This window comes from Rhinopithecus bieti, unplaced genomic scaffold (genome assembly GCF_001698545.2).
Source record: "Rhinopithecus bieti isolate Rb0 unplaced genomic scaffold, ASM169854v2 scaffold_19939, whole genome shotgun sequence".
NCBI classification, from domain to species: Eukaryota; Metazoa; Chordata; class Mammalia; order Primates; family Cercopithecidae; genus Rhinopithecus; species Rhinopithecus bieti.
In genome coordinates this window covers 3,961,680-3,986,100 of record NW_016810019.1, presented here as the reverse complement: position 1 = coordinate 3,986,100, position 24,421 = coordinate 3,961,680, and the positions used below count along the sequence as shown (strand labels likewise).

The window sequence follows — 24,421 nt, the reverse complement described above, 5'->3', positions numbered from 1 at the left end:
AGAGCATTTCTATTTTTAATGCTACTTTAGAATTTATTTTTGTGTGTGATGGTGCAAATGAGGGATCTGATTATTTTCTCCAAAATATAGCCATTACCTTAATATTGTTTATTGAAAAATATTAATTTCTCATTGCTTTGGAATGCCACTTTTACCATATGCTGAATTTCTGTATTTAGAATTGATTCTGTTCTAGCCTTTTCCAGGGATTTCTTTATTTTCTGTCCCAGTGCCAAATTTTATTAATCACTGTAGCTTTGTACTATATGTTGATATTTAGTCAGACAAGTCTGTTGTTGCTTTTCAGATTTTTCTTGACACAGTAACTTTACAAGATAAACTTAGAATTAGGCTTTTGCTTGTTTGTTTGCTTTTCTTTTTTTTTCTTTGTTTGTTAGAATTAGCCTTTTAATTTTTAAAATTTACTTGGGACTTTATTATGACACATTGATAGATAATGGAGGAGATTGAAAGCTTTAAAATATTTCCTCTTATCCAGGAACATTGTATGTTCCTTCATTTAATTCAGGTTTTGTTTGTTTGTTTGTTTGTTTGTTTTGAGACAGAGTCTTGCTCTGTTTCCCAGGCTGGAGTACAGTGGTGCGATCTTGGGTCACTGCAACCTCTGCCTCCTGGGTTCAAGTGATTCTCCTGCCTCAGTCTCCTGAGTAGCTGGGATTACAGGCGTGCACCACCACAGCTGGCTAGCTTTTGTTTTTGTATTTTTAGTAGAGACGGGGTTTCCCCATGTTGGCCAGGCTGGTCTTGAACTCCCAACCTTAGGTGATCCACCCGCCTTGGCCTCCCAAAGTGCTGGGATTACAGGTGTGAGCCACCGCACCCGGATTTTTTTTGTTTTTTGTTTTTTGGTTTTTTTTGAGACAGTGTCTCGCTCTGTCACCCAGGCTAGAGTGCAGTGGCGTGATCTCAGCTCACTGCAACTTTTGCCTCCCAGGTTCAAGCGGTTGTCCTTCCTCAGCCTCTCGAATAGCTGGGATAAAAGGAGGCTGCCACCATACCTGACTAATTTTTGCATTTTTAGTAGAGGCAGCATTTTGCCATGTTGGCCAGGCTGGTCTTGAACTCCTGACCTCAGGTGATCTACCCACCTCAGCTGGCAAGTGGATTATAGGCATGAGCCACCACACCTGACAAATTCAGGTTTTTTAAAAAATGTCCTAAAACAATATTTTAGAGCTTTATTCACATAGTACTTTACATTTTTAGTAAGATAGTGGATTATTTTATAGTGCTGTGGTATTCTGAATTTTTTTTTTTTTTTTTTTTGAGACGGAGTCTCGCTCTGCCGCCCAGGCTGGAGTGCAGTGGCCAGATCTCAGCTCGCTGCAAGCTCCGCCTCCCGGGTTTACGCCATTCTCCTGCCTCAGCCTCCGGAGTAGCTGGGAATACAGGCGCCCGCCACCTCGCCCGGCTAGTTTTTTGTATTTTTTAGTAGAGACAGGGTTTCACCGTGTTAGCCAGGATGGTCTCGATCTCCTGAGCTCGTGATCTGCCCGCCTCGGCCTCCCAAAGTGCTGGGATTACAGGCTTGAGCCACCGCGCCCGGCCGAATTTTTTGTATTTTGTAGTATTTTATAGTTTTGTTATTATGAATGGGTACTTTTTCATGTATTTTCTAACTAGGTAACAATCTGAACAAAATGGATTCCTGACATTAATGTTACTGCTTCTGTCACCTCACTCAAGCATATTACTTGCTTTAGGTTTTTATTAGCTGCTCTTTATCTGATTCTATGGCTTTATGTTAAAAGTTAGAAATAATAGGATGTTTGCTATCACTGGCAACATTCAATATAGTTCTAGAGAAATTAGACAAAACAATAAAAAAGATAATTTGAGAGGTATACATTAATAGTAGAAAGTAACTTAAATATTTTTAACAGCTGATAATTGTCTATCTGGAAAATCCACAACAAGCAACTAAAAACCAATTGGAACTAATAGAAGTCTTTAAAGCAGCAAGAAACAAGATCAACACTAAAAACCAATAGCTTGCTGTCAATAGCCATAATTCATTCTCTTCCATACTATTGCTAATATCCAAGTCCAACCCTTTCTATCTTTTACCCGGCTATTTAAATAATCTTCTGCAAGGAATACTTCTTTGCATGCTATGACCCTACAAGTCATTCTTTACCCAGCAGGCAGAGGCATATCTCAAGTATAATTAGACTCCTAGACTTAAAACTACTCAATGGTCCCTGACTACATTTATATTTCTCTTTTAGCTTTCTATAACATCTTGTTCTTTTTCTTAATAGCACCCATCATAATTTGCAAACATACATGTTTTTGTGTGTTTATTGAATATCTGCCTCTAGAATAAATGTTGTATAAAGGCAGAAAAAACAACATTTTTGTTACTACCATATATACTTAGAATATAGTAGGGAATTTAGTAAGTCTTTGCTGAATACATTGATCAAATCTACTAGGTTTTGTTTGTTTGTTTGTTTGTTTTGAGTCAGAGTCTTGCTCTGTTGCCCAGGCTGGGATGCAATGGCGCGATCTCGGCTCACTGCAACCTCCACCTCTCAGGTTCAGGTGATTCTCATGCGTCAGCCTCCCAAGTAGCTGGGATTACAGGTGCCTGCCACCATGCCTGGCTAATGTTTGTATTTTTAGTAGAGATGGGGTTTCACCATGTTGGCCAGGCTGGTCTTGAATTCCTGACCTCAGGTGATCCGCCCGCCTCCAGCCTCTCAAAGTGCTGGGATTACAGGCATGAGCCACTGCACCTGGCCATATTTACATCTTGTTTTCAGGTGTTTCTCCTTGTAGAGTCTGTTTTTTTTTTTTTTTTTTTTTTGAGACGAACTCTCGCATTGTCGCCCGGGCTAGAGTGCAATGTCGCGATCTCGACTCACTGCAACTTCCGCCTCCCAGGTTCAAGCGAGTCTCCTGCCTCAGCCTCCTGAGTAGCTGGGATTACAGGCACCTGTCACAATGCCTGGCTAATTTTTTGTATTTTTAGTAGAGTTGGGATTTTACTATGTTGGCCAGGTTGGTCTCAAACTCCTGACCTCATGATCTGCCCACCGAGGCTTCCCAAAGTGCTGGGATTACAGGCGTGAGCCACCGTGCCTGGCTAGAGTTTTTTTTAGTGATTGCTCTAAGTATTAAATTATATATTCATAAACTATCATAGTCTACTACCATTGTTTTTTACAAGTTGAGTGAGCCATAGAAACTTTACCTCCTTTTACATCTCTTTATCCTCTCCAGCTTATAATATAAATTGTCTTAAATATTTTATATAATTTAGAATATTAGATAATATATTTTTTGCTTTTTTGTCACATATAATTTAGAAAACTCCAGAGGACAAGGAAGGCTTATTTTTTAAAATTTTTTTGAGACGGAGTTTCACTCTTGTTGCCCAGGGTGGAGTGCAGTGGTGTGATCTAGGCTCACAGCAACCTCCACCTCCCAGGTTCAAGTGATTCTCCTGCCTCAGCCTCCTGAGTAGCTGGGACTACAGGCTCCCGCCACCTCACCCAGCTAGTTTTTTGTATTTTTTTTTAGTAGAGACGGGGTTTCACTATGTTAGCCAGGATGGTCTCGATCTCCTGACCTCGTGATCCACCCGTCTCGGCCTCCCAAAGTGCTGAGATTACAGGCTTGAGCCACCGCGCCCGGCCCTAATTTTGTATTTTAAGTAGAGACGGGGTTTCTCTTTTTTGGTCAGGCTAGTCTCGAACTCCCGACCGCAGGTGATCCGCCCGCCTCGGCCTCCCAAAGTGCTGGGATTACAGGCATGAGCCACTGCGCCCAACCAAGGAAGGTTTATTATATTTACACAAGTTTTTGTTTATCATGTTCTTCGTTCCTGATGTTCCAGGGTTCTTTTTTTATTTAGAGAAATCCCTTTAGCCATTCTTTAGGGTAGATTTCCTGGTTCACACCAGTTAAAATTTTCCTTCATCTGCAATTGTTGTTATTTTTCTCCTATTCCTGAAAGATCCTTTACTGGATGGGATTCTGGGTTGATAGTTCTTTTCTTTAACCACTCGCAAAATAGTGTGCCACTTCCTCTGGTCTCCATGTTTTCTAGCAAAAATTTTGCTGTCATTTGAATTGTTTTCCCCTATAGGTAAGGTATTTTCTCTGGTTACTGTCAAGGTTTTTTTTTTTTTTCTTTGTAGTTTTCAGAAGTTCAATTATGGTATGTTTTGGCATGGTGTTTTTTTTTTTTTTTGGAGACAGAGTCTGACTCCGTTGCTCAGGCTATAGAGTGTAGTGGTGCGGTCTGGGCTCATTGCAACCTCCACCTCCTGGGCTCAAGCATTCTCCTGCCTTAGCCTCCAGAGTAGCTGCGACTGCAGGCAAGCGCTGCCACACCTGGCTCATTTTTGTATTTTTAGTAGAGACGGGGTTTCACCGTTTTAGCCAGGCTGGTCTTGAACTCCTGACCTCAGGTGATACACCCACCTTGTCCTCCAAAAGCTCTGGGATTACAGGCATGAGCCACCGTGCCCAGCCTGGCCTGATTTTTTTTAAAATCCTTTTGTGGGTTTGCTCTCCTTGAATCTGGCTTTGTGTCTCTTACCAAATTTGGAAAGTGTTCAGCCATTATTTCTTTGAGTTGTTTTTCTACCCTGCCCTTGTTCTCTTCTCTTTCTGGGATTCTGATGTGAAGAATATTAGATATTCTGTTATAGTCCTTCAGGTTTCTGGGGCTCTGCTCACTTTTTTTCCCAGCCTCTTCTCTCTGTGTTGTTCAGATGGTATGAGATCTATTATTCTGTCTTCCATATAACTGTTTCTTTCTTTCTCCTCCATTCTGCTGTTTAAACCCCTCTACTGAGCATTTTATTTCAGTTATTGTATTTAATAGTTCCAAAATTTCCATCTGGTTTTTTTTTTTTTTTTTTGGCTGAGACCTCTTGTTTCTTTGCTGAGCCTTCTATTAGTACATTTGTTTCAAACATGTTCATAGTTATTTGAAGTATTTTTATCATGGCTACTTCAAAATCTTTACTAGATAATAACATCTCTATAATCTTGATGTTGACATTCATTGATTGTCTTTGGTTCTAGGTATAGTCATGTGTACTTAACAGCAGGGATATGTTCTGAGAGATGCATTGTTAGGCGAGTACATTGTGCAAACATCAGATTGTATTTACACAAACCTAGCTGGTAGAACCTACTACATACCTAGGCTATATAATAGAGCCTATTGCTCCTAGGCTGCAAACCTATACAGCAGGTTACTGTAGTGAATACTGTAGACGATTGTAACACAATGGTAAGGGTTTTTTGTTTTGTTTTTTTGAGATGGAGTCTCGCTCTGTTGCCCAGGCTGGAGTGCAGTGGCAGGATCTTGGCTTTCTGCAGCCTCCACCTCCTGGGTTCCAGTGATTTTCCTGCCTCAACCTCCCATGTAGCTGGGATTACAGGCCCGTGTCACTACACCAAGCCAATTTTTGTATTTTCAGGAGAGATGGGGGTTTCACCATGTTGGCCAGGCTGGTCTTGAACTCCTGACTTCAGGTAATCTGCACACCTTGGCCTCCCAAAGTGCTGGGATTACAGGCATGAGCTACCGCGCCCGGCCAATGGTAAGTATTTGAATGTCTAAACATAATTAAGCATAGAAAAGGGACACTGAAAATATGGTTTTATAATCTTACCATACTCACATCATAAATGTGGTCTCTCACTGACCAAAAACATAGTTATGTGGCACATGACTGTATATTGGGTGATTTCTATTGAATTCTGGACACATTTGTATTGTTAGCAGATTCTGGCTCTTATTTTTTAAGACAGTCTCCACCAGGTGCGGTGACTCACGCCTGTAATTCCACCACTGTGGGAGGCCGAGGCCAGCAGATCACAGTCAGGAGATCAAGACCATCCTGGCTAACACAGTGAAACCCCACCTCTAGTAAAAATACAAAAAATTAGCCAGGTGTGGTGGCGGGCTGCTGTAGTCCCAGCTACTCCAGAGGCTGAGGAAGGAAAATGGAATGGTATGAACCCAGGGCGGAGCCCACAGTGAACCAATACCGTGCCCCTGCACTCCAGCCTGGGGAACAGAGCCGCGTTCCATCTCAAAAAAAAAAAAAAAAAAAAAAAAAAAAAAAAAAAAAAGAAAAAGTGTCTGCCAGTTTGGAGTGCAGGGGTGTCATCTTGGCACACTGCAACCTCCGCCTCCTGGGTTCAAGCGATTCTCGTGCCTCAGCCTACCAAGTAACTGCAATTACAGGTGCACACCACCACACCTGATTTTTGTATTTTTAGTAATGACGAAGTTTCACTGTGTTTACCAGACTCGTTTGGAACCGACCTCAAATGATCCGCCTGCCTCAGCCTCCCAAAGTGCTGGGATAACACACGAGCCCAGCCTTCGGTTCTTATTTTCACCTTTTAGCAGATTTTCTGACATTGCTGGGGGAAAGGAAGAAGGATGCTACTGCCAGATAAAGTAGGTGACTTTTGGCAACACATTGTGTCCAAAATTGGTGGGCTCCAACCTCACTTAGAGAAAGAGGCTGCAGACCCTCACAGGGTCTGAGTGTTACAGTTCTTAAATATGGTGTGTCTGGAATTTGTTCCTTCAGACATTCAGAGGTTTACTGGAGCGTTTCTTTTCTGATAGGTTTAGTGATCTCACCAACAAAAGTGAAGCTGCAAACCTTCACAGTGAGTCTAACAGCTACTTAAAAGTTGCACATCTGTAGTTTTTCCTTCTGGTGAGTTCGTGGTCTCACTTACTTCAAAAGAACTGCATACACTTCTACACTGACTGCACTGCTCTTAAAGGCAGCTTTAAAAACACAATGGATCAGTGAACAGCACCAATAATTATTTTAAAGAGTAAAAGAACAATGCTTCCACAGTACAGAAGCCAATCCAAAGATGTTACCACAGCCTGCCGGGGCAGTCTGCTTTTATTCCCTTATCTGACCCCACCCACTGATTGGTCTATTTTACAGAGAACTGATTGGTCCGTTTTGACATAGTGCTGATTGGTGTGTTTATAATCCTTGAGCTAGACACAGAGTGCTACACAGAAAAGTTCTCCAAGCCCCCACTAGGTTAGCTAGATGTAGAGTACCAATTGGTGCATTTACAAACCTTGAGCTAGAGAGAGTACTGATTGGTGTATTTACAAACCCTGAGCTAGACAGAGTGCTGATTGGTGCGTTTACAATCCTTTAGAGCTAGACATAAAGGTTTTCCAAGTCTCCACTAGACTCAGCTCAGCTGGCTTCACCTAGTAGACTCTCAGCCCAGCTCCGCCAATCCCCAGCCGCGGGTACACTTCTCAGCCTTTGCGTTGTCGAAAGGACCGGGCGCCACGAAGCCGGCGGCGGCGCAGGAGCCCACCGTGGAGGAAAGGCTCGGACATGGCGGGCTGCAGGTCCCAAGCCCTGCCCTACGGGGAGGCGGCGGAAGCTCCGCGAGAATACGAACGCAGCGCATGCGGGCCAGCAGTGCTGAGAGACCTAAGTAACACTCGCAGCTGCTGGCCCGGGTGCTAGGCCCCTCACTGCCCTGGGCCTGTGGCGCCGGCCGCTCCGTGTGCGGGACCCGCCAAGCCCGCGCCCGCCGGAACTCGCGCTGGTCCGCGAGCGCCTGCGCGCAGCCCCAGTTCCCGCCCGCGCGTCTTTGTCCACATCTCCCCGCAAGCAAAGGGAGGTGGCTCCGGCCTCGGCCAGCCCAGAGAGAGGCTCCCACGGTGTCGTGGAGGGCTGAAGGCCTCCTCGAGCGCTGCTGAGAGGTGACAGTGTGCTAACAGCCCTCACTCTCAGCGCCTCCGCAGCCTCGGCGTCCACTCTGGCGGCGCTTAAGGAGCCCTTCAGCCCGCCACGGCACTGTGGGAGGCCCCTCACTCTGCTTAGGGGAAGATGTGCAGGGAGAGCGTGGACGGGAATCGGGGCTGCGCGCGGCGCTCGCGGGACAGCGTGAGTTCCGGCGGGCGTGGGCTCGGCGGGTCCCGCACACTGAGCAGCCAGCCGGCCCAGGATAATAAGGGGCTTAGCACCTGGGCCAGCAGCTGCGGAGGTTGCACCGGGTCCCTCAGCAATGCCGGCCCGCCGGCACCACCGTCAAATTCTCGCCGGGCCTTAGCTGCCTCCCGGCGGGGCAGAGCTTGGTACATGCACCTCGCCATGTCTGACCCCCTCTGCGGTGGGCTCCTCTCGCAGCCTGAGCCTCCCCGAAGGGCGCCGCCCCCTGTTCCCTGGCGCCGGGTCCCACGGACAGCCTAAAGGCTGAGGAGTGCAGGCGCGGCTCGGGATTGGCAGGCAGCTCCGCCTACAAACCCGTTGCAGAATCCACTGGGTGAGGAAGCCAGCTGGGCTCCTGAACCGGATGGGGAGTTGGAGAACTTTTATATCTAGCCAGAGGATTGTATGTGCACCAATCAGCACTCTGTGTCTAGCTCAGGGTTTGTAAATACACCAATCAGTACTGCGTATCTAGCTAACCTAGTGGAGACTTGGAGAACTAGCGCTCTGTGACTCTGGGTCTAGCGCAAGGATTGTAAATACACCAATCAGCACTCTGTGTCTAGCTCAGGGTTTGTGAATACGCCAATTGGTACTCTGTATCTAGCTAACTCTGTATTTAGCTGATTAACATTCTGTGACTGTGTCTAGTTCAAGGATTGTAAACGCACCAATCAGCACTCTGTCAAAATGGACCAATCAGCTCTCTGTAAGATGGACCAATCAACTCTCTGTAAAATAGACCAATCAGCAGGATGTGGGTGGGGTCAGATAAGGGAATAAAAGCAGGCTGCCCGGAATCAGCCGGTAGCAAGGCAGTTTCCAGAGTGGAATCGTTGATCTTTTGTTTTCTGTTATACATCTTGCTGTGCTTATTCTTTGTGTTTATACAGCTTTTATGAGCTGTAGCATTCATTGTGAAGGTCTAGTAGGTTCACTTCTGAAGTTATTAAGACTACATGTCTTTGGGAAAGCGTAGACAATGAACGACTTAAGACGCACTGTGTTTATGGAGTTCTAACACTTACCATGAAGGTTTGCAGCTTCACTCCTGACAGCAAGACTATTGATAACCCCCAGGAGGAAGAAGATTGATACATATTTGAATGTCTGGAGCAACAAACTGAGTACACAATTTTCAAGAACTGTAACGCTCACTGTGAGAATCTGTGGCTTCATTCTTGCAGTCAGTGAGGCAAAGAACCCACTGATTCTGGATGTTAGCCACGGTGGATGTTGAGGGTGAAGCCAGTTCTCGGACGCTGCCAGAGTGGATGTTGTGCTCTTTGTGTGGTCCTTAGGCTACAAAGAGTAGGAATTTTGTTGCACGTTTTATTTGGTCTTATGCATGTCTATTATAGTAATTTTTTTTGAGAGAGAGTTTAGCTTTTGTTGTGCAGTAGTGTGATTTTGGCTCATTGCAAGCTCTGTCTCCTGGGTTCAAGTGGTTCTTGCCTGAGACTCCCGAGTCGTTGGGATTATAGGTGCCCACTACCACGCCCAGCTAATTTGTGTTTTTAGTAGAGACGGGGTTTCACCATGTTGGCCTGGCTGGCTGTGAACGCCTGTCATCAGGTGATCCACCCACCACGACTTCCCAAAGTGCTGGGATTATAAACATGAGCCACAGCGCCTGAACAGCCATTCTGCCAAGTTTTCACATTTTTTTTGTTTTTTGGTGTCTCGCTCTGTCGCTCAGGCTGGAGTGTAGTGGCGTGATCTTGGCTCACCTGCAACTTCTGCCTTCCAAATTCAAGCCATTCTGCTGCCTTTAGCCTCCCGAGTAGCTGGGATTACAGACGCCTGCCACCACACCCCTGCTTCTCACACGTGAGAAGGACACAGGTGTATCTGGCTGAGGCCAAGCTAGGAAGAACCAGAGCCTGGGTACAGCCAGGGCAATCTGTACATGTGGCCTTTGTTCTCTCTGCCAAGCACCTCTCTCATTTCTCATTCCACATCTACTTGTCCATTCAACACATGTGTACTGAGTACTGGTTATGGGCCAGGCACTGTGCTAAATGCTGCATAAATATCACTCCCGTGAAACGAACATGGGAAAAAGGGGGAGGTAGGCTCTACAATGGTTAAGCCCGTTATGGAGCAGGTTAGCAGGGAATTGTCATGGAAGGAAAGAAGCTGTCAGGGGAAATGCAGATGAGTTGAAGTTTTAATTCAGGTGATCAGGGAAGGCCTCTTTGAGAAGTGATATTTGCGTAAAGACAGAAAGGAGGTGAGGGAGTGAACCGGAAGATTGTCTGGAGAGGGGTTCCAGGCAGGTGAAGCAGCTGGGAGCAAGGAAGAAATACCAGTGAGGGGGAAAGAGAAGATGCTGATGTCAGGGAGGTGGATGTGTGGGGCTTTGCAAAGCACTGCCTGAGAAAAGGTTGCCACCAGAGGGTTTTGGGGAGAGAAACGGCACAATAAGACTTATAACACAAGCGCTCTGGTCACTGTTGAGAACAGACTAAGAGACAGAAAAAAGCCTCTTCACTGCAAGAAACAAATGCAGAGTTAGGACAGCTCTGCCATTTGCTGTGTGACCTTGTACTCTGTGCCTCAATTTCTTCCATGTGTAAAAGCAGGAGATATTCATAGTCCTCACTGCACAGAGTTGGTATGAAGTGTAAGTTAGTTAACATATGTAAAGCGCTTCCAACAGTGGCAGATAATAAGCACTGCATATGCTTTTGCTAATATTTTTATGGCTCCAGTAAATATGATCTAGAAGTAGGTGGCAGATGGGGTAGGTTAAGAAAATAGGCGGTTTTTTTTTTTAATGATTTATTTCTTGGGGAAAGAGTTATTGACCTTGCTCTTCAAACAAACCTATAAAATACTCCCAAAGATGTAGAAATTGGTATTGTAGACACTTGATAGACATGAATTACCTGGGAGGACTGCAACTTGGGTTTGTTTTTTACATTTTTGTTCAGGGACCTGTTAATTTGTAAAGTTCAACACATTCAGGCTCCAAAAATGATAAACTAGTGCTTAAATTGAAGCTCCATTCCCTTTCTTCATGAGCTCTTCTGTTGTGGGAGATGATCTCTGCTGCTGTTGCTGTGAGTACACACCTGTGTGTACCTGTGTTTGTCTACCAGACAATTCTTACTCAAAGCCTCTTTGTGGGAAAAACAAAACAAAACACCCAAACCTACTGATGGGCCTCAGTGACCAAATACTAAAACCTTAACATTCCCTGACATAGCTTGATCACACACACCCTTTCGACACATTTGTGTTTCAGGATTCCCATAACGCAGTGGGCCCCCAGTGAAAAGCTAAGCTATCTCTTAACGTTAATGCCAGCTAGCAACATTCCCAAACACAACTCATTGATTGATTTACTCTGGTACTAATTGAAATAGAGCAGAAACCAATTTCTTTAACTGATGACATGTTTTGATGGACTTTTCCTACACAGAAGAGCTATGTGTTCTGGTTGAGGAACGACACTACAAGAAGCAGCATATGGTAGAGTTAAGGACGTAGGCTTTGACATTAGACCTTACTTTAAATAATAGCTCTACCAGTGACCAGGACTGTAGGTAATTTAATTCTCTGAGGTTCAGCCTCTTCAAATATAAGGTGAGGGAAGGGCTCAAGAATCATGGTGGATGATCCTAATTAAGGTTTGAGGCTTGCGCCTGCATAGGGAAGAATGAGCCCCTAAAGCCATTCCCTGCAGGTTAAGACAAGTCTCTTATTAGTTGTTCAGGAAAGTCTTCAATTAAATTGAAGGGCTGGCATACTGCAACTCCTGCAAGTCCTTAGTCATTATCAGCTTTGGCTGGTTAGAATCCGCTATGATAGACACGGGCTTCAACTTAGCTCTCTGCAAGGTAGGTGCTGCTGCAAGTGGAAAGTCTTTAAGAATATGCGCTGCAATTTGCTTTATTCACTGATGATTATATTGATCGGATTTGTCTATGTTGATACTTGTAGGGGATGAAGAGGAGGGAGAAGTCAACGATGACAGCAAATTTTAGTGTAGAGCAACTGAGAGAATGGTGGTGCAGGAAACACAGGGAACAAGAGCGACTTGGAAGTGGGAATGGAGATAACATGCTGTGGACATTCGGGATCCACAGAGCTGCGTGGAAATCAGATTTAACTTGCTTTCTCTCCCCCTTAAAGATGCTTCTCAAGTAGCCTAACTCCCTAAAACAAACGGATATTTGGCATTAAGCCACATTGTTCTGCAGCCGCCATATTCTCTTGCAGGTAGAAGGCAGGGCCTTCCTGGTGTAAACAAACAAGATCGGGCTAAAGTGACAATCCTCCCTGATGGCCCCCATCTGGTTTATACCCTCTATTAATGGGGTCCTTCAAAATCCAGCCTCAGATGCCCTCCTCCCGCAGCGGTGGCCTCCACCTCCGGCCTGGTCCCGCTTACATGGTCCAGCTTGTGCAAGACCCAATTCCAGCTCCGGGTTTCCGGCTTTTGGCCACTCAGGATTGGACCTGGGACTGGAGCTGGTCGGCCCTGCAGGTGCTGGGCCTGGGGACTGAGGAAGCACAGAGATTCCCCGCCCCGTTCCCCGCCTTCGGCACTCGCGGCAAGGCACCGTCCCACTCCCCGCCCCCGGGATGCAGGGCGCGTGAGGCTATTCGGCAGCTCAAGCCCCGCCCCCACAGTCTCCATTCTCTGCTCACCCCTCTCCCAGGACACTGCGCAGGCGACACGACGCCCCGCCTGTCGCCCCGCCTTTCTCCGCGCCCTGCCGCGCCCCAGGGACGCAGCGCGCACAGGGACGCAGCGCGCACGCAACCGCGTTTCCGGCGCGAGCTGGCTGCTGTGCCTGGCTGCTTGTGCGCGCTTGTGGACCGCGTGGGCCTGCGGGAGATCGGTGCGGCTCCTTGGGGAGTATGGTTATTATTTCTGCCACTTTTAACTTTTAGGGATTATTTAGGAGTTTCACGGCCGTCTGCTTTTCGTCTTGCCAATTCAGCCGGGCCTGTAGGCCGTGTGGTCGGTGCTTTTCTCGTTCGGTATTTTCTGCTTGTCTTGAAAGAGGCTGTGGATGGGCGGAGTCCCCGAGCTCCTGAGGCAAAGGCTTACCCATGTAGCATAGTGTTGCCTCGTTTCCTGATGGTTTTGTTGCTCCATCTCTTTAAAAGCCTCCCTTACTCAGTGCCGCCTCGAGTTGAGAAGTGTGGGCAAGGTCCCAAGCCTTCTGCCCTTCCCTGTTTTATGGGAGCTTAATTCTTTCTTTTTTTTTTTTCTGTCCTTGAGGGTCTCACTCTGTCGCCCAGCCTGGAGTGCAGTAGCCTGAATATGTGTCATTGCAGCCTCTGCCTCCTGGGCTCAAGCCATCCTCCCACCTCAGCCTCCCAAGTAGCTGGGATTACAGGTGCACGCCACCATGCCCGATTTTTTTTTTTTTTTTTTTTTTGTATTTTTTAATAGAATATGGGTTTCACCATGTTGGCCAAGCTGTTCTCGAACTCCTAACCTCAGGTGATTCGCCTGCCTGGGCCTCCCAAAGTACTGGGATTACAGGAGTGAGCCACCTTGCCTGGCCTAATTCTTTAAACAGAATAAACGGGGTATGCATTGCTTTCCATCCTGTTAGGCTCACTGCATACAGGATACTTTTCTGTAACAAAATACGAGCTGTTTTTCCAAGGTTGCAATGTCACCTGTGATTTTGACTTGAGTTTTCGTATATTTTATCCCCCTCTTCTGCCCTCCTACCAAGAACTGTGAGTTGGATGCAGAAGTTTCTAAAAAACTTGAGTATTGAAATTGGCTGTTGCAGCAGGGACGAAAAGCAACACCCCTGCCTCCCCCCGAAAGAGACATGAAAGTAGTTGGATTAAGGGCACGGGAGTATTTGCTTTCCGATTTAGTGATAACGTGAGTACTTGATGAAATGGCTAACACATTCCCTGATTATAGAGTTGGTCAGTGGATCTTGCTGAGTTTCCTGTGGGCCTATGTGAAATGATCGGCATCTGTTCAGCGTTACTATGTGCTAAGCACCTTTGCATGTGTCATCCGTTGAATGCTCACAACAGCCCCAGGAAATTGGTACCAGTGTTATCCTCATGGTACATGAAGGATACTGAGACTTAGGTTGCGTAACTTGCAGGTTGGACACACTTCTTTCTGACTGCTGGAGAGCTGTGCTTTTAACCACCTCTGATCCAGCTTGTTTTCCCCAGATTCTTGTTCTCTTTTCTGGACTGAGAAGAGAAGAATGGAGAAGAGCCCCTTCCCATTGTGAGTGGACAGTAAATGGGTATGGAGTAGCCAGGAGCTTCTGGAAACCAGAGTTCCTTTCCTCAGCTGAAAAGAACCCTAAGAGTAGACTGCCTGGGATTGCGTGGGGGATGGGAGGATCACTGGACCTGTGGGCCAGAGACTTGGGTTTGAGTCCCAGCTCTGTCTTTGCTGAGATGTGTGACTCGCAGAAAGTCATCCAACCTCTGTGGGCCTTATTTTCAGTGATAGAACCTGTGGGGAATGATTACCTTTTAGTCTCATCCTATGACAATATGGTTTGTTTTTAAAGCCAGGTTAGCACTGACTTCTCTCTCGTGTTTTCAGAGTGCCTTTGCATTGGTTTGGCTTTGGCTACACAGCACTGGTTGTTTCTGGTGGGATCGTTGGCTATGTAAAAACAGGTATGGTTTTGTTGTTACTTAGCCTCTTAACATCTTCACGTTGTTCCAGTGAAATGTGAGTGCCTGGGTACCCCTGAGAAGCAAGCTCATTTGAGTCAGGTTTGCTGTAGGACCCCAAGCTGGAGTGCAGGCTTCCTTGTCAGTGTTGCAGCTCCTGCACTTGCCTTCTGGTTATCTGGTGAAGCTGAGCCAGGCCTCTTGTGGAATTACTTGTTTTTGCCTCTTTATCTAAAGATAGGCAGGGGTGGTTGTAGTTTGTTATTATCATTGAGTACCGTGCATCAGCCACGACCCCCAAGTGCCATCTCTGGGCTCATGTAGGAGGAAACCTCTGGTCTACACAGACTGGTATTTTGAAGTCTCCTCATTAGGCCAGGCAGGGGTGTGTGAGTGGCTGTGCTTGTTTCTGCCCCCTAGTCCTTGCCTGCATTCCCACCCCAGCCCCCACACAAGAATTCTTATTGTCCTGATCTTCTATTTTTTTTTAACCACCTGGCCCTATTTCCCTTTCCTTTTGTGATTTGCTGGAGGTCCTGCCTGTACACAGTTCCAGCCCTTCATAGTTAATCAGGCCTGTTTAGAAAGAAGGCCTAGCCATAGTTCCATCTAAGGAGGGAAGATGGCCTTCTTTCCTTTCCTTAGATGGAAGTGCCCTGCCTGTTAGGGGAGAGAAAAATGGGGTGGGAAGACCCTGACTTCTCTGAGAAGATAGCACACTCCCTGAAACATCTTCCTGCTTGAGTCCACCTTGGCTATGAGCCGTGTTGAGAGTTCTCTGTGCTGTCCTTTGTAGGGCAGGGATCTGGTGGATTCCGTTAGTGAAATAAGTGCCAGACATTACAATGCAAGCTGTGTTTGCTTCCCTCTAGGCAGGGTGCCGGCCCTGGCTGCAGGGCTGCTCTTCGGCAGCCTAGCCGGCCTGGGTTCTTACCAGATGTCTCAGGATCCAAGGAACGTTTGGCTTTTCCTAGGTATGTCTGCTTCAGCGGCTTCTTAGGGCAGTCGTGTATCTGCAGTACTCTTTGCCAAAAGATCCTGGTTTGGTGGGATGGAGCGAGTTCTTCACACTTAATTTACTACAGTTTCACTGCTTCTCCAAGTCCAAGTCCTCAGAAAGTTTGAAAATAGGAGAAGGGTGGCGAAAATTGTCCTGGTTCCTGTTTATCATTTATGTAGAGAATATGGAAAGATTTCCATACCTCATGAATTGTGTGACTCTCAGAAAATCATCCATCCTCTGTGGGCCTTATTTTCAGTGTTTACCTAGTAGAATTAGCATCAAACTTGTATTACCTGTATTTACCCAGTAAAATTAGCATTAAACTTGTGTAAGACAAATATGTGTCAACCGTTGAGGTTTTCCGCTGAAAACCATTGGCCTCAGCATCACTAAAATATCACATATCTGGGTTAGGTTTGCATCCACGTTGCATTTTTCCCGTTTGAAAATCACCTCTTTAGCAGTCAGCTAAATAAATATATAAGACATAGGCCATGCCTTCAAGGAATTTTCAACTGACTTCACTGGGGAAGTAAGACATGAGCATAGAAGCAGGACTGGAAATGTACCCTCTGAGCAGCATGGATAGTGAGTGGGGTGGGGGACCGAGGAGTCCTTATCAGAGTGGCTTTCAGCACATTTCTGTGGGGCTCCACCCATGTGTCAGACGCTGCTAGGAGTGTGGGTTCCTCACTGTCTCCACAAACCCCGGGTGAGAATGAGTGCCATGTGGGAGGGAGAAGCCGTGTGATCTGTACACATCAGCCGGGGTTGGGAAGGGAGGTCAGTGATGGCTCATGGGGTGTGCTGGGGAAGGAGGTGCGTCCAGGTCCTAGCTCTGCCTAACAGCTCCCTCCCTCATGCTGCAGAATGACTTTGAGCCTGCTTTTTCCCTTTCTCTGATCCTGCTCCACTCAGCAAATGACCTCATGCCTATTGTAGAGAAAAAACAGCAGCCATCAGGTGGGGATTCCCTGGAACCTTTAATCTCCAAGCCTCACCTCCTCCTGTTTTCCCTCCTGTCCAACACCAGTGTCCTCCTCTGGGCTTTGGGTGTCTTCTCCCTGACCTTCTCCAGACCTTTACACCGGCAAGGATCCTGTCTTGTATTTATAGTCCTCCTTTTAGGTGGATCCCCCCATTGATATTCAGATGTGCTTGTCTCTTTCCTCTTCATAAACTTCTTTTTTTTTTTTTTTTTTGAGACAATCTCACTGTGTTGCCCAGGCTGGAGTGCAGTGGCGCGGTCTTGGCTCACTGCAACCTCCGCCTCTTGGGTTCGAGCGATTCTCCCGCTTCAGCCTTCTAGGTAGCTGGGATTACAGGCACCTCCCACCACGTCAGGCTAATTTTTGTATTTTTAGCAGATACAGGGTTTCGCCATGTTGTCCTGGCTGGTCTGGAACTCCTGACCTCAGGTGATCTGCCCGCCTTGGCCTCCCAAAGTGCTGGGATTACAGCTGTGAGGCACCATGCCCAGCCAAGAGGGCAAGAGGGAGGGAGTGGGAGGCCAGAAGCCTACAGCACCTAGTATTTCCCCCAAGGTGGGGTGGTATTCTCCCATCCAAGTACCATGCAGGACCGACTTTGCTTAGCTTTTGGGAGCAGACAAGATCGAGCATGTTCAGGGTGGTATGGCGGTAGACCAAAAACTTCTTAAAGATCATTTATGCAGCTGGGCGCGGTGGCTCACGCCTGTAATCCCAGCAGTTAGGGAGACCAAGGCAGGCGGATCACCTGAGGTCGGGAGTTCGAGACCAGTATGACCAACATGGAGAAAGCCCCGTCTCTACTAAAAATACAAAATTAGCCTGGCGTGGTGGCTGGCACCTGTAATCCCAGCTACTCGGGAGGCTGAGACAGGAGAATCGCTTGAACCTGGGAGGTGGAGGTTGCAGTGAGCCGAGATGAAGTCACTGTACTCCAGCCTGGGCAACAGGAGCGAAACTCCGTTTCAAGAAAGAAAAAGATCATTTATGCTTCGTCTCCCATCCCACATGATCAGCCCATCTCAGTCTCCGTTTCTATCCCTGTGTTTGTGGAACAGCTCTCCCTGAGGCTGCCAGTGACCTGTGTTTGTACAAAATCCAATCTACATTTTTCAGTCCTCATTTTACTTGGCCATTTAGCAGTTCTCAGCATGGTTGACCAATCATTTTCCATTCTCCTGGTTTCCCTTTTTATCCTCTCAGTCTCTTTTGGCAACTCATTTTCCTTTTTGGCCACTAGACATTGAAGTTCTTCAGGCTCTTTTTGTCTACTCACTTGACAGTTTGTAAGTATCATCAAAGTCTATGCCTTTAGTTTCCACCAATACACAAATGACACAAATTTGTCTCCCCTCCAGGCTGGATTCTCATGTATTCATTTGCCCACTTTCCTTCAGATGTCTCCAGGAATCTGCCCGGACCTAACCTCATGGCCACACACTCCTCCTGTCTACTGTTCTCCATCCATTCGGGTCTTGATTGCTCTCTTTCCCCTCCACCGCCCCCTTTCTGACTAATCCATCAGCAGGTCTTTTCGACACTATCTCCAGCCCTTATCCTGAGTTGTCCTCTTTTTCATCTCCACAACCATCATCTTAGTCCCAGTTATCCCCTCTTTCTTACCTGCATTCCCAAGGACGTTCCTTAGCTGGTATCCCCATGTACCCTCTAGTTTCCCTGAAGTTTGTTCTGTATGGTACATCTAGAACTATGCTTTCAAAATGCAACTCTGGACCGGGTGCAGTGGCTGACGCCTATAGTCCTAGCACTTTGGGAGGCTAAGGCAGGCGGACTGCCTGAACTCAGGAGTTTCAGACCACCCTGGGCAACATGATGAAACCCCGTCTCTACTAAAATTAAAAAAAAATTAGCCGGGCACGGTGCCAGGTGCCTGTAGTCTCAGCTACTTGGGAGGCTGAGACTTGAGGATTGCTTGAACTGGGGAGGTAGAGGCTGTAGTGAGCTGAGATCATGCCACTGCACTCCAGCCTGTGTTGCAGAGTGAGACTGTCTCAAAAAATCATAATAATAATGCAACTCTGTTGATGCATCCTTCTGCTTAGTAGCCTTTAATAGCTTCTCATTGCTCTTATGATGAAAACCCAATCTCTAGTATGGCCTTCAAGGCTCCATGTGGCCTGGCCCCTCTTACTTGCAGACTGCATCTTGACTTCTGTGCCACACTGCCCATTTAGGGTGAATGTGCCATGCTCCCTGTCAACCACCGGGCCTCTGCATGTACTGTCCCCTCTGCCTTTCTGGAAAGGGCATTCCCATCCTTCAGCTTATTAACTCCTGTAATTTCAGATCTCAACCAGTCTTCACTTCCTTGACTAAAAGCCTTGCATGATCTCCCTGAATAGGTTGATCCCGTGTTGAGCTTTTTTGTGTAGCATCAATTATACCTGAAGCACAAATTGTACCTTGTTTTTCTTTGTGTGATTGTTTAAAGTCTGTCCCATCAGACCTGAAGCACTGTAAAAGGGCAAAGACAGTTACAATTACCTTTTTATTCTCCAGGACCTAGCACAGCGCTTGACATGTAGTAGGTGCTTTGACAGTTACCCAGTGGGAATTGCGTGCAGGGTAGAGGAAACAGTGTCTGCAGGGCGTGAGAAACAGCAGCATTTTGGAGAAAACTAACACATTGATGGCTAAAGGGGGGGTTTTGCAGAAGATGAGTGGTAAGAGATGAGGCTGGAAGGGCAGGCAGGGCCCAGGCTGTGAAGGGCCCTGTTTGGCCAATATTGGTACTTGGACCCATAGGATGTGGGCAGCCAGTAATCTCCCCCCACTTGGAGAAGGAGGAATAAGCATAGGGTGAGGTGTGACCCTTGAGAGATGGGTGGGGCTTGGTCCACTTCTGATTCCCCTGCGTAGAAGATGTAATGAGTTTTGACCCTTCTTTGTATCTTTTTCAGCTGCTACATCTGTTACTTTTGTTGGTGTTTTGGGATTGAGATCCTACTACTATGGAAAAGTCATGCCTGTAGGTTTAATTGCAGGTGCCAGGTACTTTCATTTGTTACTCTTCTTTACCATGTAGAATTCAGTTTATTCCCCAGGATACTTTATGCATTCAAAACCTTACTTGTTTCAGGATATCTGATGCTATGCATCAGCTGACATTTGATTTATACACTAATAGGAGATGCTTCAAAAACAATGGTTGATTGAATGTCACAATGACATGAGTATATCCATTCACTGTCTAGATGGCTTTCTTCTCTGGTCCTAGCTCCTCCCTATATGGTGGCAGAAGTTTTAGTGCAAAGCTATGACTGCAACCTTTTGTGTGACTTGCAGGGAATGTGTGGGGTCCCATATTTCTTAGATGTGTAGGTGTCTTTTATAGAAAGTTTTGCTAAAAGGGAATTTTGATTGAATCCTGTTTTCTAATTTTGATTATAATATGTAAACCAAATTGTGGTTTTTAAAAAATTTAGTTGTAGGCCAGGCACAGTGGCTCACACCTGTAATCCCAGCACTGTGAGAGGCCATGGTGGGAGTATCACTTGAGGTCAGGAGTTCGAGACTAGCCTGTCTGACATGGTGAAACCCCTCTCTATGAAAAATACAAAAATTAGCTGGGCGCAGTGGTGCATGCTTGTAATCCCAGCTACTTGGGAGGTCGAGGCAGGAGACTCACCTGAACTGGTGAGGCGGAGGTTGCAGTCAGTTGAAATCGTGCCGCTGCACTCCAACCTGGGCAACAGGGTGAGTGAGACTCCGTCTCAAAAAAAAGAAAAACAAAAAAATCGGTTGTTAAGTATGATAAAGACGTGCTGAAGGCAGGGGAATTTTAACAAACCTGTTTTGGGGAAAGATTACATACTCTACTCTCATCATAGTTGCGATGCTGCCGGTGTAATATTTTATACCTGAAGCAAAAGAGTCAGTGTGGAGCAAGGTCTAGAGCAGTAAACTGAGAGGCTGGAGATTTGACCATTAATCAGATCCGTGAGGGTGGGGCGGCCTTGCTCTCTCTTGCCTCCATTTCTTCATCTCTTCAAATTATTGGCAGTTGGATTAGGATCCAGCTCATGTGTGCTATTTTAAGACCTCAGTGTGAGACTGTCCCTTGGCTTGCTTTTCCTCTGGTTCCTCCAGGGATGGAAATTTTACCTCTGACCACTCTTGCCTTAGTACCTCCTCCCCCACGCAGTTGTGAGGAACCTGCAGAGTTTAGTTCCTTAAAAACATAGCTGCCTGTTCTGTCCTTTACCTGACGTTTTCTATCTTGTTTCTTTTAAACAGTTTGCTGATGGCCGCCAAAGTTGGAGTTCGTATGTTGATGACATCTGATTAGCAGAAGTCATGTTCCAGCTTGAACTCATGAAGGATTAAAATCCTTGCCAAGCTCGTTTTCAATGTATTTAGGAGAACCTAATAGTTGGACGTAGCATTTTTGCATTGCTGGACATTTTACCTAAAAAAAATAAAGACACAACCTTGGCGGAAGGGGTGGAAAATCAGTTGTTAGCCTGGGTTATAACCCTAAGAGGTTATAATGAGGATGTAACATGAGCTTATGGGGAGACCTCTCATAGAGGCTCTTGTGGGATTCTTGTGTATCGATGTATCTCTTCTTTCTGTATCTATAGGTAAAGTCTCAAGGGTAAAATGTTAGGTGTTTAGACATTGACATTGAGAACCCTGAAACCCCATTCCGTGCTCTGAGGAACAGTGTGAAAAAATAGAGTATCTGTTCTTTTGCTCATCTTAGATTACAGACTGACTTTGAAATTATGTTAAGTGAAATATCATTGAAAATAAAGTTTACTATAAATAATATTTCCTATGGTGTCTTCATTGCCAGAGCTGTCTAGTTCATAGAATGACATGGTGCTAGCCACAGGATATAGCAACTTGAAAGTATTTTGTTGATATTTAGAAATTACCTATTTTGAGAAATTTAAGGACCAAGGAAAGTTATTTGATTGTACATTGCATTGAAGCTTGTTTCAAAATGACCTCTGAGGATTTTTTTTTGTTTTTTAAGAGACAAGGTCTTTCTCTGCCACCTAGCCTGGAGTACAGTGGTACGACTATATCTCACTGTAACCTCAAACTCTTGGGTTCAGTCCTCCCACCTCAGCCTCCTGAATAGCTGGTACTACTGGTGCATACCACCTCGCTAACTTATTTTATTTTTTTGTAGAGATGCAGTCTTGCTCTGTTGCCCAGGCTGGTATCAAACTCCTGGCCTCCCAAAGTGGTGGCGTAATGAGCATGAGCCACTGTACCTGGCCACTGAGGATTTCTAAGATTAGGACTGTGTAGCAAAAAAAGAAGAAAAAAATGTGGTTTTTTTTGTTGTTGTTAATTAGTTCATACATAATTGTGAAACTAGAAGACCCATCTAGAGCTTGAATCGCCTAATTTGGTCTCTACATTGGACACATTTACTGGATACTGGTACGTTTTTAGTTTACTTTATTCATGTTTCAACATGAATTAATCTGGTGCCCCTTGCTTTAGTTTTCATTCCGTTTGAAAAGGTAAGGAGCTGGGCGCGGTGGCTCACACCTGTAATCCCAACATGTTGGGAGGCCGAGGTGGGTGGATTACAAGGTCAGGAGTTTGAGACCAGCCTGGCCAACATGGTGAAACCCTGTCTCCACTAAAACTTCAAAAATTAGCTGGGTGTGGTGGCATGCGCCTGTGATCCCAGCTACTCAGGAGGCTGAGGCAGGAGAATTGCTTGAACCCGGGAGGCAGTGGTTGCAGCGAGCTGAGATCGTGCCACTGCACTCCAGCCTGGGTAACAGAGTGAGACTCTTGTCTCAAAAAAAAAAAAAAAGATATTTGCTACTAACTGATACTGGTTGAGTTTAGAGTATAGTTGAGACACTTTATGTATTTGCGTAAGCCCTTTGATGGTGGTCCTAGTTTTCCATCCTTTTTTATAGGACTCTGGACAATTGAGGGCACTTGTGTTGCAGTGGTAGAGGCATCAGAAGGCCGTAGACCATCCAAAGCTACCAGCCTCCCAGGCTTCCATAGCTAAGAGTTTGAATCACGGTGTTGGCCCTGTTTTCATCTATCATGGAGTGTTTCCAAAGGGCACACATTTTTGCCACCTTCAGTCCTAGAGGAGCACCTGAATCCTGAATGACAAGGTTCCCTGAAGGTGGGAGTTAGTTTAGGTGCCAAGTAGATCCCTGTGTGACTATTTGGTCCTCAGCAATCAGCCTGGAAAATTCTAAGGCAGCCCACAGATGAGAGGCAGGAAGTCTTCATAGCCCTTGCCAAGTCCCCTCGTCCCTGCTTCTCTGCAAAGGTCCCGGAGTATTTACTGCCTGAGGGTTGCGCTGGGTCCTAGCGGTGCAAGGAACAAGCCATGGTGCTTGGTCTTCTGGAGTCTAGTGGAGGAGGCGGACGTCTAAACAAAGGCAGTACAGAAATAAGTGTATAATGGAGGTAGATCTCTATTACTGTGGGGGCACACGGAGGGGAGTGGGCATTTCTGTTTAGGGAGTCAAGGTAGGCTTCACAAAGGAACCAATAGTTAAACTGAGCCTTGTCAGTTGATTCATGAGTCAGTTGACATGAACTCCTTTTGTGAGTTGTCTATGAGGAATTCATAGGTAAGGAAGGGCAAATGTCTCGGATAGAGGGAACAATACATACAGTGCCTCAAAGGCATGAAACTATGTAGCACAGCTGGGTTCAACCCTTTCCTTAGGGATCTAATTTTTTTTTTTTTTTTGAGATGGAGTATGGCTCTTGTTGCCCAAGCTGGAGTGCAATGATGTGATGTCAGCTCATTGCAACCTCCACCTACCGGGTTCAAGCGATTCTGCCTCATCCTCCTGAGTAGCTGGGATTACAGGTGTGCACCACCATACCCGGCTTTTTTGTATTTTTAGTAGAGATGGGGTTTCACCATGTTGGCCAGGCTGGTCTTGAACTCCTGACCTCAGGTGATCCACCCGCCTTGCCTCCCAAAGTGCTGGAATTACAGGCGTGAGCCACCGCTCTGGGCCAAGATCTAATTCTTTATAATGGCTTTTAAGTTGTACGGATGTTTACTATTTTTTTTTTTTTTTTTTTTGAGACGGAGTCTCGCTCTGTCACCCAGACTGGAGTGCAGTGGCCAGATCTCAGCTCACTGCAAGCTCCGCCTCCCGGGTTCACGCCATTCTCCTGCCTCAGCCTCCCGAGTAGCTGGGACTACAGGCGCCCGCCACCTCGCCCGGCTAGTTTTTTGAATTTTTTTAGTAGAGACGGGGTTTCACCGTGTTAGCCAGGATGGTCTCGATCTCTTGACCTCGTGATCCGCCCGTCTCGGCCTCCCAAAGTGCTGGGATTACAGGCGTGAGCCACCGCGCCCGGCCGGATGTTTACTATTTAGTTTACCATTCCCCTACTGATAGAAATATGTCTTGTTTAATGTCTTTGATAGCCGGGAGCAGTGGCTCACGCCTGTAATCCCAACACTTTTGGGAGGCCGAGGTGGGCAGATCGCCTGAGGCGTGTGATATTACAAAGGATGGTGTACCAAGAAATACCCTCATGGAAATCCCCATGGACATGTGCAAAGGAATCTGTAGGTTACATTCCTCAATGCTGAGTCAGAGCATCTCAGCATTTAAAACTGTGATTGCCCTCAGAAGAAAATGCACCAATTTACCCTCCCACTAGCGGTGGCTAACTGTGGAATTGAACTTTTTAAAAATCTTTGACACGTTAAGCTGAAAGTCTGCAAACTTATTCTGTAAAGGACCAGATAGCATTTTAGGCTTCGCAGCCCATCTGCGTCCCAGCTGCTCACCTCTGCCTTTGTAGAATGAAAGCAGCCATAGCCAATCGGT

The 24,421-nt window shown here is 46.3% G+C and overlaps 1 protein-coding gene across 2 annotated transcripts; it reads left to right on the top strand.

Annotated features, from left to right (window-relative positions):
• Nucleotides 1–12,709: 12,709 nt before the first annotated feature.
• TMEM14B (transmembrane protein 14B) lies at nucleotides 12,710–20,984 on the top strand. Of its 2 annotated transcripts, XM_017891152.1 has the most exons (6): nucleotides 12,724–12,835; nucleotides 14,081–14,211; nucleotides 14,539–14,615; nucleotides 15,485–15,586; nucleotides 19,526–19,616; nucleotides 20,862–20,984. In XM_017891152.1, the coding sequence occupies exons 2-6, from the start codon at nucleotides 14,189–14,191 to the stop codon at nucleotides 20,911–20,913; spliced, it is 345 nt and encodes a 114-aa protein (XP_017746641.1). In that variant the 5' UTR covers nucleotides 12,724–12,835; nucleotides 14,081–14,188; the 3' UTR covers nucleotides 20,914–20,984. The 2 variants fall into 2 exon arrangements, with proteins under 2 accessions (XP_017746642.1, XP_017746641.1); XM_017891153.1 differs by lacking the exon at nucleotides 15,485–15,586 and having other exon boundaries at nucleotides 12,710–12,835; nucleotides 20,862–20,953.
• The last annotated feature ends 3,437 nt before the right edge of the window (nucleotides 20,985–24,421 follow it).